We start from the raw sequence: 14,372 nt of genomic DNA, 5'->3' as shown, positions 1-14,372 counted from the left end.
TTCAGTCGTCTCTATCTTACAACTTTAGCCTTTCCAAATCCCCCTTTACCTGACGCACCATCCCACAGCCGCCTCAACAAGCAGCTTCGCATAAATCCGATGCAACACACCCGGCACGCCACCAAACGGATCTTCCTTTGGCGTCGTCGTCACCGCGTCAAAAGTTATGGCTTTAAGTCTAAACTCAGCTTGTTTACGCTTCTCATTTATTTCTGCTGTCAAGGAGAACAAGTTATCCAGGTCTCGCGGTTTGAAGGGAGATTCCTTGGGAGCAGGACAGCCACGAAATGTTATTGACGTTGCTGATTTATCGAGGACAAGAAAGTGGTTTGTCAAAACTGTTTCTGTTTTACTTAATTAGCTAGTTGATGCATATGTGAATGTCACAAAGGGAATGAATATTTAGACGAACCAGGTTCATATGTGCTTTGTCCCAACTCATCAGGAGACCACAAATCGGTACGGTTCTCAGGACTCTTGGTCAATCCCATTATCCTCCTCTGAATCCCATATCCTACACCACTCAATCAGTTTCCAAACCTCCTCTCTGTCAATCGGCAACAAATACGCACCGTATCCCGCCCACATCCCCCGCGAAAACTCTTCCACCAAAGCACTCCCGCCCTTTTTCGCATCCTCCAACAGCTCCGGCCTCAGCTCCTCAAACGGTACTTTTCGGACACAACAGTCGTGAGTGCTAGGATTATTCCGGGGATTTAAATCTTTTAATATGGGATGTCTGAACAATGTATCTGTGTCCGGCCCGAAAGGCTCAAACGCGCATTTCCGAGTCCATAAAGCCAGGCCCCCAAATGTTACAGCCGGACCTCCGACGAGAACTTGGGCAAGGCGGATTAACCGCTGACGAGCCATTGAAGAGAGAGGCATAATGAAGATGATTCGAACCAGCTTTCCACATATACAACAGAAAAATGTATAGAGAGAAAGAATGGCGCTCAAGAAACGTAAACGAAATATGAATTAGATGGCGGTTTTTGGTCCGACAAACTCGGGGCCTAGTTCGGGCCGTATTCGTACAGCTTCGTCCGGGTCGGCTATTCGGGCTCATCAGATTTCGGAGCTACACACATCCGTAAATGTTTATATTGCCGAAGGAGAGGCACGGAATAAGAGGATCGACTACCAAAATACGAGACACAATACAGTACACAAGGGATGTTGGGCTCATGTTAAGATGCTGGATTCCTAGATCGCATTTGGAAAACGCTACCGGCAGTTCATAACCTCCGAACGCATATACACAAAAGATTAAGTGACGATACACCATAACCATAGTTAGGTGAGAACATCAAGTCAAGGCAATCTGGTAATAGAGACGGCAATATCATATAGCTATCGCTGCGAAATAGCCCCCCATTTGTTTGGGTATCTCTAAAAGCAAACAATGATGAAAAAAAAAGCTCCGCTCATCCAACAAGACATTTGATGGTTCCCATACTGCATGTCCGTGGCCCACCAGGCCAATGCCAAAAAAGAAAAAAAAAATTCTCTCCCTACTGATACGCATTCTTCACCTCCTCCCATGCCCGCCAGATGCCAGATGCAAAGCTACAATGGTGAAAGTGAGGAGAGAAGAAAATAGAAATGCCAAAAAAAACTCCGATTCCCCTGGCAAGGGAGAAAAAAGAAAAAAGCAAAGCAATTTTGCCGCCGATAATCCCCTTTCTCTCCTGTTCCATGCATGTAACAATCACGAGATCACTGCATCAGCTGATGGACCTCCCGCGACGTCTTTCGCTTCTTGTCCAGCTTCAGCAGCGGAACCTCGATGCCGTCCACCATCCGCCCTACTTTGCCTTCTCTCAACACCTGCCAATGCTTCTTCAATATCTCTTCTCCCACGACTAGCTCGAACCCAGCCAGGAAGCAGAAGCTAATCTCCAGTCTCGCCAGCTCGACCTCGCTCACGCCGCCGACCTTGGCAATCTTTGTATGCGGGTAGGATAGATCCTCGAGTGCCTTCATAGCCACCCGCAGACCAGCGAGGACTAGTCTATGTGCGTTTCGTCTCGTTACGGGAATCGCGCGCTCCTCAACGGCGAGGCGGTGGATGTACAACGAAGTGGCGAGATATACGGCCGTGCTCATGGGACAAAACTGGTGAAGCCGCAGCAGATACTGGTTTACCGAGATGGGAGGTTCATTTTTGCTGTAAAACTTGCGGGTGATGGCGCCGTGCTGCAGGTTAAGCGGCTGCGAGTCGGCGCCAACGACGATGTAGGGTTCCGGGGGATGCAGGTTCGGGGCGGACGACGAAGGGTTCGCGTGTCGCAAGGAGTTGTGTTTCAATCGCACGCCGTCGATCGACTGCGCATAAGCGTCCTGCTGGGCTATCAGCTGTGCTGACATGGACGCGCTGTACGCCTGGAGCTTGCTTAGATTGCCTACCGACGACGAGCCACTCTTTTGGCTGTGTTTTTGTTTCTGCAGCTTCTCTTGTATCTCCTGCTGCTGGTGTCGCTGCTTTCTAAGCTTCTCTTCCTGCTCCTCTCGCAGGGCCTGGGCGCGTAGTCGTGCCAGGCTCTTCTCCGAGTGCGACCGCGCAATGTTCTCCTTCTCGACCTGCATGTTGCTCATCTGAGGGTCGGTAGGCGTCTTGGGCGGCGGTGTTGGAGGCACATCGCCGGTGATGCGAACCAACAGTTCGACGCTGGCGCTTAGGAGCTGCAGCGCCTCGGCCGGCTTGAGTTTGAACAAGTCGTGCTCCTCATTGTTATCGGTGGGCGGCGAGTTCGCAGGGCCTCTGTCCTGGTCGATGGAGAGTCGCGGATCTGACGAAGGAACGGGGCGAGGAGGAAGTTCGTGTACGGGACTGGGATCGAGAGAGGACGAATCTGGCTGCTGCTGCAACTGTATCGCCGCGGTGGCCTCGACTTGCTCGGTCTCGGTCGCAGCGGAGGAAGACATGGCTGCGTGGTTGGCCGTGGCCGTGAGATTTGGCTTGTTGCTGGCCTGGCCTCGCCTCGTCTGGTCTGGTCAGACGTCGCGTGCGTGATGCTGCAGCTGCTGTTGGCTGTGCTGGTTATTTATATTCTTATCGATCGTCGAGACGTAGAGGAGGCAACGTGAATGTGCGCGCCAAAGGTGTTGTGTTGATCAAAATCAAAGTCGTCAAAGTCTGGCCTTGAAGCTGCGCGCGTATTGTATCGAATCGTATCGTGACCTGCCTCGTTCGCTGTCGCTCGTGGGTAATTGTCCGCTTTCGGTTTCAGAGTCGGTTTCGGACTTCGGGATTCGCTCTGGCTGACGACGCGCAAATCAAATCCTGGTCTCTGTCTAGCCGTCGTTGTCAAGAGACGCAGTCGTGGATGCGCCTGGATCGATTCAAGGCGGCAAGAATCGAGTTGGCGTGGATGTGCTTGGTCTGGGCCACTCGCATGATCCCTTTCTGGGGAAAATCTTTTGAAATTCGCTTTCTCTTGTTTGTTTTCTTGTTCTTTTTCTCTCTTCTCTCCCCGTCTCTCAGCCTTTAGGCTCTGTCGTCGCCACGTGAAGTTCTTTGCCGGATGCGGTTTCTATCGGGAAGCCAGTCAAGCATGGAATTCCTCCCGCTTTGCATCAAGTGACCTCGTGATCAGCCAAGGTCTGCAGCAGCAGCGCTTAGATCGAAAAAAAGAAAAAAGAAAAATAATTAAATCCGTGGGGCCACTTGCGGCTCGAGTTAGTGGACCGAGCGTCCTTCAAGGCGCTTGTTGTCTGTCTATTGGATGTGAATAAGATCAGCACGAGATGAGATGAGCAGACAGACGATCAGATGGCGAGATTGAGAGGCAAATTGCAAGTGAATTTAAATGCTGAGCTGGCGCCTAAATTGGAAGCATCCATGGCTCGCCTGTTGCCTCCCCACGTGTGAGAAGTAGAGCCGAGAGCGATCCCTAGCGGCTATTCTATTCTGGCGGTTTGGAGTCAATCTGGCCCCCCCGGAGATTGAGATGGTGGCTGTCGAGGTGCCGGATCGGATGGATGGACTTTGTCTTTCGATCTTTCATCTTTCATCAACGTTCTCTGCCATCTTTGGTGCATGTGCATGTGTTATTGGCAACTATTCTTAATTCATTGCATACTATATTAATAACTAGAAGCAACTATTACTTGTGCTACTAACAACTACCATCATCTATCAAATGCATGCTGTAGTGCATTCCATATCCAGCTTAAACCGAGACTCATGCATGCGCCCAACATGCAACAAGACAACTCTCGATCCACACTAAAAGCCTCTGACGGCCGATCGATCAGGACCCTTTACTTCACTTTCCATGTGAAAAAGACCCCTTCTTTTCTGTCTGCCGAGTGACCATTTTTATCACATTATTGCTTGTTCCGTCCAGAAGCTAGACGCCACAGAGGATTCTCCCCCACTTGAGCTGCCCATCAAAAAGTAATTGAAGCTGAAGCTGGATTGAACTGAACAAGACATGGAACAATAACAACAACAGTACAGTAAAAATTACAGCAAATTATGAGCAAATCGTTGACAATCCATGTGACAACTAGCCAAAAAATAACAGGTCATTTCCCGAGATTCTGCAGCTTATTGCATGCACTGACTTACCCCCACTCGCCAACGCCATCCACCAACCCGGCGCCAATGCAAGATTCAAAACTCACAACTCCTGCATATCGCCCATCCAATGCATCACCTCCTCCTCCGTGGCGTCTGGCCTCGGGCGGTCTAGATTCTCAACAAGCCAGCGAATTGCCTTGGCCACGGGAGAGCTACGGAAACCACATGAATTGTTGTTAGCTCTGGGTGGGATGATGCTCATATGTTATGTTCCCGTCCCATTGGCCCTTGTAACCAAAAATTGGCGGAGCAAAAACGAAGGGACCAATCGCCGTTCGGGTTTATCCCAGCAACTTTCCTATCAGCGGCTACTACTTGTACCCTCGCGCATGCTGCAGTCAGATGCGCCGAGATATAAATACCAAATTAAACAAGCGGTAATGGCGCCCTAGGAAATAGACGTGGCTTAATGGGATTGTTCGTTGCAGCTGAATGCCGGCGTAGATGCAGCGTAACGTGGCGTACCTTGCGTGGGAGAGCAGCAGTTGGCATGCGGATGGAAACAAGATACAAAGGAAGCTGAAGCTGAAGCTGCATAATACCTTGATTAAGTTGCTAAAAATAACCCTGCAGCATCATTCATTCTTTGTCTTCGTTGCAGTTCAATTCGTTCTACAGTACGTACAAGCATGCTTCATGTCTAAGATACCTAACCATGCCGTGTATTCACCGGACCTCTATCCGCCTTCTAATCATCCGCTCATGCAACGATTAACATCCTGACGCAACCTTGACATCCACCACCGCTGATTGGCCATTCTTTACATAGGCAATGGCCTCCTTCAGCACTCCCTCCAGCTCAGCCCTCTCGTTCACTCTGGCGGCAAAGATGTCGCCGTCAGCAGCAGCCTTGGCAATGCCGGAGTAATCCGGTGATGGGTCAAAGGAAATGTTAATCTCCTCGTTGCTAGCTTGTGAGCCCAGTCCTTCGGGGTGGACCAGCAGCAGAGACCGGCGTGGTGCGTTCCAACCTATGCGATGATACAATCATTAGCTTTAGTTCTTCTTCATTTCGAACCAAATCATCATGTGTTATGTGGTGTTCAAGCGACTTACCCTTGTTGTTGAGCACAATGGTTAGGATGGGGATGTTGTAGCGTTTTGAAATCCAGTACACACTGCCGGGCACAGTAAAGAGATATGTACCGTCGCCCACGATTTGGACAACAAACTTGCCCTTGTTCTTTCCGCCATTCTCCGCGTCAGTGGCGAGCTTCATTCCCAATGCACCACCGCCGGACCATCCGAGACCGCCACCACCGCAGTTGATCCACGAGCCGGGCGTTGAAGGCTGGATGTTGTCGTACACAAAGAGGGTGTTGGTCACGGCCTCAATAGCCCAAAGAGTATCCTCGGGGACAAGTTTCTTGACCTGCCGGCACAAGTAGCCAGTTCCAAAGCTGTCATCTGGAAGAGGCTCAGCAGCCTTGGCAATCTTGGCAAGACGCTGCTCGTGCTCTTCCTTGCGCTTCTGAGCAATCTCCACCACATTCTGAGACTGCAGTTTCTTCGCATGACCACCCGTCTTGAGAGCCTCTGTGAGCTGCTCAACTGCAGTCTGGCTGTCCGCACGATACGTCTCTTGAGCCTCGAGGTAAAAGACGGGCATCTGCTGCTTGAGCGGGTCGAGATCGATGTGGAATACCTTGGCATCTGGGTTTGGCTTGACGCGTGTGGGGATCCAAGGTACGTCAGCATCGAGGACGACAATGACATCGGCATCAGCAACAGACATTTCGCCTCCATAGTTGAGACCGAGGGAAGCGGGGTGGTCAAAGGGGAAGCACATGTCACTGCCTCCGCAGTCAACCACTCTCAGATTGGGAACAATATTGGCTAGCTCGACCAAAGCTCCGGGGAACTCATGGTTTCTGCCACCGTATCCCGTCAGGACCATGGGACGTTTCGCGCCGGCAAGAGCATCTGCGATTGTGTCGACGGCTTGCGTGGGTAGACTACCCAGCTTAACGGGCTCCCAGTCACTTTGTCTCAGTTGGTAGGGCTTAATCTCCTGCTCCATGACTTCTCGAGCTCCATACAAGTAAACTGGGCCTTGAGGTCCTGATTTGGCCCATTGCAGCGCACGGTTGACCAGCTGCTTGACGTTGGAGCCCGTCTTGATCTCACCAGTGTACCGGCAGTACTGGGCAACAATCTGCTTCTGGTCGGGGACATCCTGAATCCAGTGGATGTACTCGGTACGGGTACCACGATGCTCACCCTCAAGAGTGAATGGTGATAGACCAGCGAAGACGAGAACAGGAGCACGACCACAAGCTGCGTTGTGTACGGCTGCTCCCAGGCCTTGTGTGCCAACGTCGACGTGAACAATGACACACTGAGGCTTGCCTGTTAATCGAGCATAGCCATCTGCCATGGACATGGCAACCATCTAGGATGTATCAGTAAGCATTCATACTCATATGTAACAACTCATAGAAGATCATATGAGATATATGACATGAGAAGAGTAGAAAAAGAAAGCAGAGACATACCTCGTTAGGACATGTAATCATCTTGGGAAAGTCTCCCTTGCGTTCACGAGCACCCTTGACCATGGCCTCAATGATGCTGGGGTGGTCAGAGCCCAAGTTCACAAAGCAGTGAGTGACACCAGCCTCCCATAGCGCTTCAAAAAAGGCTGAAGAGGCTGTGTACATGTTTTGATAGTCTGGCTTCTCCATGGCTGCGGTTGAGGCGTGTCTGTTGTTGGAGCTCACAATGGCCGTGGAGGGGATTGCTCTTTTATCAATGAGGCTGCGCACTCTAGATGATGTGACGTTTGATGATCCCGAGTAATGCCGTAGCCGAGATGGAGGCTGGCTGTAAGTGCAAGTGTGAGTTGAAGCTACGGCGCCGACAATCGGTGCGGTGGGGCGACTTCTCCAGAGAGCCGGTAGAGATGTCCCGGAACGGTGTAGAAGAGCCATTGCCGCCTCGCTATTGGCGGCTGGTTTTTGGAATTAGTTGAAATGGAGCAGACTAAAAGAACGGGGAAGTGGTATTTGAGATGTTGGCGAGTATAAATGGTGTAGGGGGATTGGTGGGTTGGACTCGGGTTGAAAGGAGGGGGAAGCTTGTGAGGGGGCGGCTGTTGTGGTTCGGCATCGAGTTCGGATAGAGATGGAGTCTCTGTTGGAACTGCCACGTGTGATGACATAAAGGGCTTTGATAGATCCAAGGGCGTATCAAAGAAGACAAATTTGACATGCTTGACATGACATGTTTGACAAGCGGAATCGCGGAACTTGAACTTACATCTGCAGAAAGCGCAAGGGTGGTGGGTATTAGTTGCGTGGGTTGTTTGTTACAAGGTAGACACGGGATGCAGAGTGCCTTGGCGTGGGGAGATTGGAGGTGGTATTGGAGAAAGAGGAAGATGAAAGAAAAGAAAAGAAAAAGAAAAAGAAAAGTCCCGGTTGGTTAATGAAGATGTCAATGTTGAAAGATGTCTGGACGCAAAGAAGATGACAGGAAGACAGCTCCCGTGATGCGTATCCGCCAATGGAGGTTATGCAACAACAACGCACAATACATGTATCCGAAGCTCTCCCAAGTGCGCGCGTAGTTCCTTGTTGGGCAGTTATTTGGAAAACTACCCACCAGCTAAAGGATAACGTTATCTAATCGCTATGCTTAGGGCGATTCCGCGTAATGTCCGGTGATGCCCGCTGGAGCCTCGTGATGCCCCCATAGTCGCCTATCTGGGCAATCTGGCAGTTGTGCCGAGACTGGCCGCGGAAGTGAAACCCCGATTGGCTCATAAACGGACAGATTAGATGCCCCTCTCGGTAGCAACAAGGAGAGTTGGAGAGCTGCAATAACGCGGGGTAGTGGAGATGGGAATGTCTTAGCTGAGCGGTCCAACTTGTCTAATACGGAGTATATTCTGTAATTACTCCAGAAATATTCCGTTTCTGGATTTACTTTATATAATTACTTTACTTAAGTGGATGATATAAAAGGAGACGGAAGATAATATGTATGTATTTGCATATAATGATAAAAAAATAAAAACATTGCATCGGCAGGCACGGAATACGGAATAAAATTTGGAAGTAACGAAACAAAGATGAGGTACCAAGTAAAACAAATACAAATACAAAACACAAGTCATTTGTCCCCCGCCTGTAGCCGCCGCTCCTGCCTGCTGTAACTCGCCTGCGTCTTGGGCAGGAAACGTAAGTCCGGCACCGGTCGCCCCTGCCCCCACTGTGTCCACCACGTCGGCGGCCCTCGGGCGGTTGCCCAACGCCTCTCCAGCAGCCGCACCTGCCATTATTCGTGCATCCGGTTCGAGATACGTACCTGCCATGAGGTAGACGTCGACTACATGTGTCAAATTATTTAAATATATTATAGAAAAAATGCCTCTTGCAATCCATATTAGATAAATAACTAACCTAGATACTAATGTGGTATTAAGAAATGCGTAGTCATCCATATTCGGTAGTAGGGTAGGTATTCTGCTATTCATAACGTCAACAGATCACACATATCGAAACAAAGGAAAACCATCACCCTCCAACTCCTATGGACCTATTCAAAAATTATAATACAGTAGCTTAAAACGAATCTAGAAAGATATTGCATCCTTCTATTGCTCATCAACACCTTGAAGCTAGCAACTAAATGCCCTATGCAAAAACAATGCTGTTCTAATGTCTAGAGACAACACTCAACGGTGAGAGAACGATAATCATGATTGGTATCAATATTTCCACCTTCCCAACTCCCGCCGAATCTCCTCTCATGGCAAATCAACACTCTGAGGATTCAGGAAAATATTACCAGCATCGTAACGTTGCTTAATCTCCTGCAGTCTCGGCACCTTGTCACCCCAATACGTCCACTGGGCATCCGTTCTGCTCAACGAAACATCGACGTAACCAGCATATGTCGTGTTGGCCTCAGGAGCTCCTTGCTGAATCTTTTGATGAACTCCAGAGACAAAATCTCTCGTTCCTTGGAGCAACGCCGGGATTCCAATGGCATAGGACTGATACATCATGATTGCATCGCGATGAGGGTAAGCAGTGGCATTGTACGGAGTATCTGCCATGGCGCCTCCCTCGGAGTTGAAGATGATGAACCAAAGCAAAGTTTGCGCGTCGGTGCTGTCCATGTAATCGAATAATCCGTTGATAGAGTCATTGCTCAACTTGTCGTTTCTGTCGAATGCCAGCGACTTGCTAGCAAATGGCGTGGAGAGGTCACTCAGATACAACGCAGTCGTCTCCGCAATGTGAGCCAAGCTTCCCATCCAATCTACAATAGCAAGATTGACATCTCCACCAACAGGAATTCTATCTTTAATTCCTGTCTGGTCGAATTCATCTTGCGTACCATAAAACGTGCCGGTGATGAGGGCGCCAAGAGGCTCCGCAATGAACAACGTCGAGAAGCGTCGGTCAAGATTAGGATCGTACACCAACTCCTGCCATTGTTCAAATACAGGCGCCATTTCCTTTTGGTTGCCAAAGCTGAAGCTATAAGTGTACTCGACGACACTGCCGGGCTCAGGGTGTGTCTTGAAGACAAACTCAGTGACGATGCCAAAGCTGGCTCCGGCACCTCGAATGGCCCAAAACAGGTCGTCGTTTTCGTTTTCATTGGCTCGTAATATTTGACCGTCAGCTGTAACGACTTCGACTTCCAAGACATGATCGAGTGCAGCTCCCCACATTCTGGACATGGGGCCTAGTCCTCCCTGTTCAAGAACCGATCAACACATGGTTCAATCATCCATGGCACCTCAGAGTAGGGACATGGAATACGCGTATTTACTTACCACAGTTGCATGCCCTCCAACTCCAACTCCCGGACAAGTACCATGTGCAATAGCCCTGCCGCCATTTGCATGGAGGAGTTTGTCGAGTCCATCCAGTCTGAATCCTGATCCAACACTCGCTTGCCAAGTAGTGTTGTCCATTTGGAAGCTCTGAAGATTTACCAAGTCGATCATCATGCCAGTCTCATCGCCGGCACCCTGAGCGAAATTTCTACATGTCATAAGTTAGAGATGACAGCCAGGGAAATTTACTACACGGTATTCTCTTCCGCTCCTCACCCGTAAGAGTGCCCGCCAGATCTAGCTTGGACTTTGAAACCATTTTCGTTTGCGCATTTCACTGCGCCGGCAACCTCGGTGGCATTATTGGGACGAACGACCATCTGAGGAAATCGAGGAATATCGAGATTGTACGGCTTGATCCAGGCGACGTCTGCACTGCTGCTCGGGATATGGTAACACTCAAAGCGTCCATTGCAGACACTCTGTATGCACGTCTCGAGAGCGAGAGTAGAGTTTGAGGCGCCCATTGCGAGATATTTTCTGCTTGTCGGGTTTCCACGATGTGCAAATGGGTGCGCCTTTTTTCCAGATAGGAAACCGTGGATATATATAACATATCCATATCGTTAATTAACCCGCAGTTTGGAAGGTAGATATCACCCCTGCAATCCCACACCGCAAATACGAGCCTCGTGCCTTCTATTGTGCCTTCTTGTACACTCAATCACAGCTCAACTAGCATCATCTCTTTACTTTCTGGGAGGTACAAGCGAGTTTGTTCTCGTTGTATCACATCGAACTACTCAGAAGTATTGATCACAAGGCGAAGCAATGTCTCGCCTCGCGGCGCTTGTCGTCCAAGTGAAGGAGCACGCATGGCGATGTGTTCCCAAATAATGGCAGATGGGGTTACACCAAACTGAATATTGCCGTCGGTAGATCATCTGGGGATAGCTAACAACTTGAAGCTAGCTGCATAAGCATGAACTGCAGCCCCTTGGAAATAAGACTTTTGTTTCACTATTCCCAAACGATGTCACCTTATACGCAACTCCATGCCTAGAAACGTCCAAGTTGGGATTTTGACATCTCGAATAAGCTTAAACTTTACCAGCATCATTCTAAGTTGGGAGCTATTTCCACTTTCGTGTGAAGATTTACAAACATTCTGTCAGCTAGTAGCTCGTCATCTAGGATATTGGCTCCGTTAACCTCGACTAATATGCTACCATAGTGCTGAGCCCATCAATCTCGCGCTCCCAGCAACGATGGACGCTAATCGCATAGACAAACTTGTCCAAGAAACCCTTTGCATTCTTCGCAGCCGACACCAACTCGCCCAATCGTTCGGGATGCACGCTCTTGAGTGTAACCACGCCATAGCTCTCCACAGCTTCGTTATCACTCGAAGTCACCACCGTTGGCAGCTGAAGTGCCTTCTCAACCAACAAAACACCTTCGCCAGTAGCCCCAATGGCCTTGAGATGACCAAACGCTTCACGGATGTAATGTAATGCTCGGCCATTCTTGGAAAGCGTCTCAATGGCTTGCTTTCCTCCCGGCACAAACAGAGCGTCAAACATGGTGCTGCGCTGGCCTTCTAGATGATGATCTGGGACAATGCCCTTGCCAGATTGACTTTCTCCATCTGCAAACGTCTCAGATCGATGCGTGCCAATCACAAGCGGGACAGCTTTGGCTCCTTGGATTGCTCCATAGATGGCGTTGAAAGCAATCGGATCATATCCATCAGCCACAATGATGCCGATTCGCCTAGAAGCAATAATCGGTTCATCTGGAAGATACTCCATTTGGCTAAGACCCTTGGCCTTCTTCCCGTGATTCGCCTGTCCCGCCTTGTCGGGCACTGCCCCTCCCACCATCTTACCGACAGATTGGGCGAGGCCAAGATCAATGTCAGCGAGCCGTTTCACGAGTCTCTCATATACGATTGGTTCGTCACAGTGGCTGAGCTCAAATGAGAACGCCGCCAACATGTGCGACTTTTCGATTTCGGAGAGTGAGTTGAAGAAGAGCTGAGCTTGAGAGAAATGATCCTTGAACTTGGCGCTCTTTGCTCGCTCCTTGATGCCGACAACCCTCTCCGGGTAGTCGACATAGCCGCCCTCTTCCTTGGTCGCTGGCGGTTGCGCTTCGAATCGGTTGGGCCAATAATTGACCTTACCCTTGTTGATGGTGTGTCGCATGGCGCCGTCACGGTTGAAGTTCATAACGGGGCAAACAGGCTTGTTGATGGGCAATTCCTGCCAATTGGTGCCCAGGCGGCTCAGCTGAGTATCAAAGTATGAAAAGTTACGGCCTTGAAGAAGAGGATCGTCTGAGAAGCCAATTCCCGGAACAACGTGGCCTGTGCAGAATGCAACCTGCTCGGTCTGAGTGAAGAATTCATCCACGTTCTTGTTGAGTTCGAGCTCGCCGATGTAACGAATGGGGACCAAGTCCTCCGGCCACACCTTTGTGGCATCGAGAATGTCAAAGTCGAAATCGTCTTCATTCGACTCTTCAATTGTTTGTATGCCAAATTTCCATTTGGGGTATACTCCGTTGTCAATGGCTTCCATAAGGTCCTTTCGGTGGAAATCGGGATCTTGGCCAGCAAGTTTGAGTGCCTCATCCCACACAAGAGAATGCACTCCGAGCTCCGGAGTGAAATGGAACTTGACAAATGAGCGAACGCCGGCGGCATTGGTGAGTGTGTATGTATTGACTCCAAAACCCTGCATCATCCGGTATGAGCGAGGAATGGCGCGATCCGACATGGTCCACATGAACATGTGCGTGGCTTCAGAGTGCATCTGGACGAAATCCCAGAAATTGTTATGAGCCGACTGGGCTTGTGGGACTTCATTGTGCGGCTCTGGCTTTCCGGCATGGATGAGGTCGGGGAACTTGATTGCGTCTTGGATGAAGAAGACGGGGATGTTGTTGCCCACAATGTCCCAGTTACCCTCTTGTGTATAAAACTTGACTGCGAAACCGCGTACATCACGGACCGTATCGGCCGAGCCACGACTTCCAAGTACAGTTGAAAAGCGAAGGAAGACGGGAGTCTCGCGGGACGTATCAGTGAGAACATTGGCATGGGTAACATCTTCGGCAGATTCGAAGAGACGGAATGTTCCGAATGCTCCGGTACCTCGAGCGTGGACTACTCGCTCTGGAATACGTTCATGGTCGAACCGATGGATCTGCATTTCTCGCGATTAGCTCCATCCATGCTAACATCATTCCGCCGTATAAACGCGGGACGAACCTTTTCGCGCCCGAAGGGATCCTCCAAGAGCATTGGGCCTATCTGGTCCTTGCTATTAACCCGTAACCAGTCATCTGTGTTGGTCTGCTTTGTGCCGAAATCAGACGTAATTCTACTATCTTTGGTTGGCTCAACGGTGTGCGCCGCCAGCTGATCCGTCTTTGCGCCTTTGTGACCCATGACTGCTTGCTTCACTGATGATGGAATGATATTCGACATTTTTCTTCACGCAGCGATTTTTGGGTAAGCATGCTACGAGTGAGTTTTAATGTATTCAAACTGCGAACACACACTTTATACGTATTGTTTTATATGAATTCCGCCATGAGCTTTAAGAGTGGCGACGCACTGCGTCGAGCCGTCACTCATACATCACCGTCATAGACACACACGATGTAAGATGTGATTCTATGTTGACGTCAATGTCCGCCGACCGTATATGATTGATCATAACACTATGTATTTAAACTTCAATAGAAGATATAGAGCTTTCATAATGATGCGGTAGATAATGACACAAGAATTTCGTCTCGTTTAATGCCTTTCAATAACAATTACTAGGCTAAGTTATACGATCGCTAGGCTGTATGCATACTCGTAGGTTGCACTTACAGTTGAGGTATTCTTAAACCTCCAAGGATTATTTGCCAATTGAAGTACATGGAATAAAATACAATAGTGAATTCATAACTCTCTTCCGATGATTTCATTACTCA

General features: G+C 49.5%; 5 protein-coding genes across 5 annotated transcripts; all 5 read right to left on the bottom strand.

Annotated features, from left to right (window-relative positions):
- Window positions 1–43: 43 nt before the first annotated feature.
- On the bottom strand, window positions 44–956 carry V8C40DRAFT_247404 (uncharacterized protein; the record flags this gene model as incomplete). The annotated part of the gene is made up of 3 exons (XM_083216317.1): window positions 573–956; window positions 413–514; window positions 44–344 (listed from the first exon to the last, which is right to left on the bottom strand). The coding sequence occupies exons 1-3, from the start codon at window positions 886–888 to the stop codon at window positions 46–48; spliced, it is 717 nt and encodes a 238-aa protein (XP_083072824.1). The 5' UTR covers window positions 889–956.
- A 550-nt stretch (window positions 957–1,506) lies between these two features.
- Window positions 1,507–3,128, bottom strand: V8C40DRAFT_31563 (cyclin-domain-containing protein). Its single transcript, XM_083222822.1, has one exon. The coding sequence runs from the start codon at window positions 2,926–2,928 to the stop codon at window positions 1,720–1,722; it is 1,209 nt and encodes a 402-aa protein (XP_083072823.1). The 5' UTR covers window positions 2,929–3,128; the 3' UTR covers window positions 1,507–1,719.
- A 2,001-nt stretch (window positions 3,129–5,129) lies between these two features.
- Window positions 5,130–8,018, bottom strand: V8C40DRAFT_247395 (thiamine diphosphate-binding protein). Its single transcript, XM_083216316.1, has 4 exons — window positions 7,847–8,018; window positions 7,084–7,538; window positions 5,645–6,980; window positions 5,130–5,559 (listed from the first exon to the last, which is right to left on the bottom strand). The coding sequence occupies exons 2-4, from the start codon at window positions 7,516–7,518 to the stop codon at window positions 5,300–5,302; spliced, it is 2,031 nt and encodes a 676-aa protein (XP_083072822.1). The 5' UTR covers window positions 7,519–7,538; window positions 7,847–8,018; the 3' UTR covers window positions 5,130–5,299.
- A 1,320-nt stretch (window positions 8,019–9,338) lies between these two features.
- On the bottom strand, window positions 9,339–10,909 carry V8C40DRAFT_266685 (FAD-binding oxidoreductase; the record flags this gene model as incomplete). Its single annotated transcript, XM_083219777.1, has 3 exons — window positions 9,339–10,298; window positions 10,380–10,590; window positions 10,659–10,909. 3 exons carry the CDS (start codon window positions 10,907–10,909, stop codon window positions 9,339–9,341), a joined length of 1,422 nt encoding a protein of 473 aa, XP_083072821.1.
- Window positions 10,910–11,439: 530 nt separating this feature from the next.
- Window positions 11,440–13,915, bottom strand: V8C40DRAFT_247392 (catalase catA). The gene is made up of 2 exons (XM_083216315.1): window positions 13,657–13,915; window positions 11,440–13,591 (listed from the first exon to the last, which is right to left on the bottom strand). Exons 1-2 carry the CDS (start codon window positions 13,873–13,875, stop codon window positions 11,600–11,602), a joined length of 2,211 nt encoding a protein of 736 aa, XP_083072820.1. The 5' UTR covers window positions 13,876–13,915; the 3' UTR covers window positions 11,440–11,599.
- Window positions 13,916–14,372: the final 457 nt, after the last annotated feature.

This window comes from Trichoderma camerunense (assembly GCF_050948025.1).
Source record: "Trichoderma camerunense strain CBS 138272 chromosome Unknown V8C40scaffold_10, whole genome shotgun sequence".
NCBI classification, from domain to species: Eukaryota; Fungi; Ascomycota; class Sordariomycetes; order Hypocreales; family Hypocreaceae; genus Trichoderma; species Trichoderma camerunense.
This window is presented reverse-complemented; position numbering and strand designations above follow the sequence as displayed.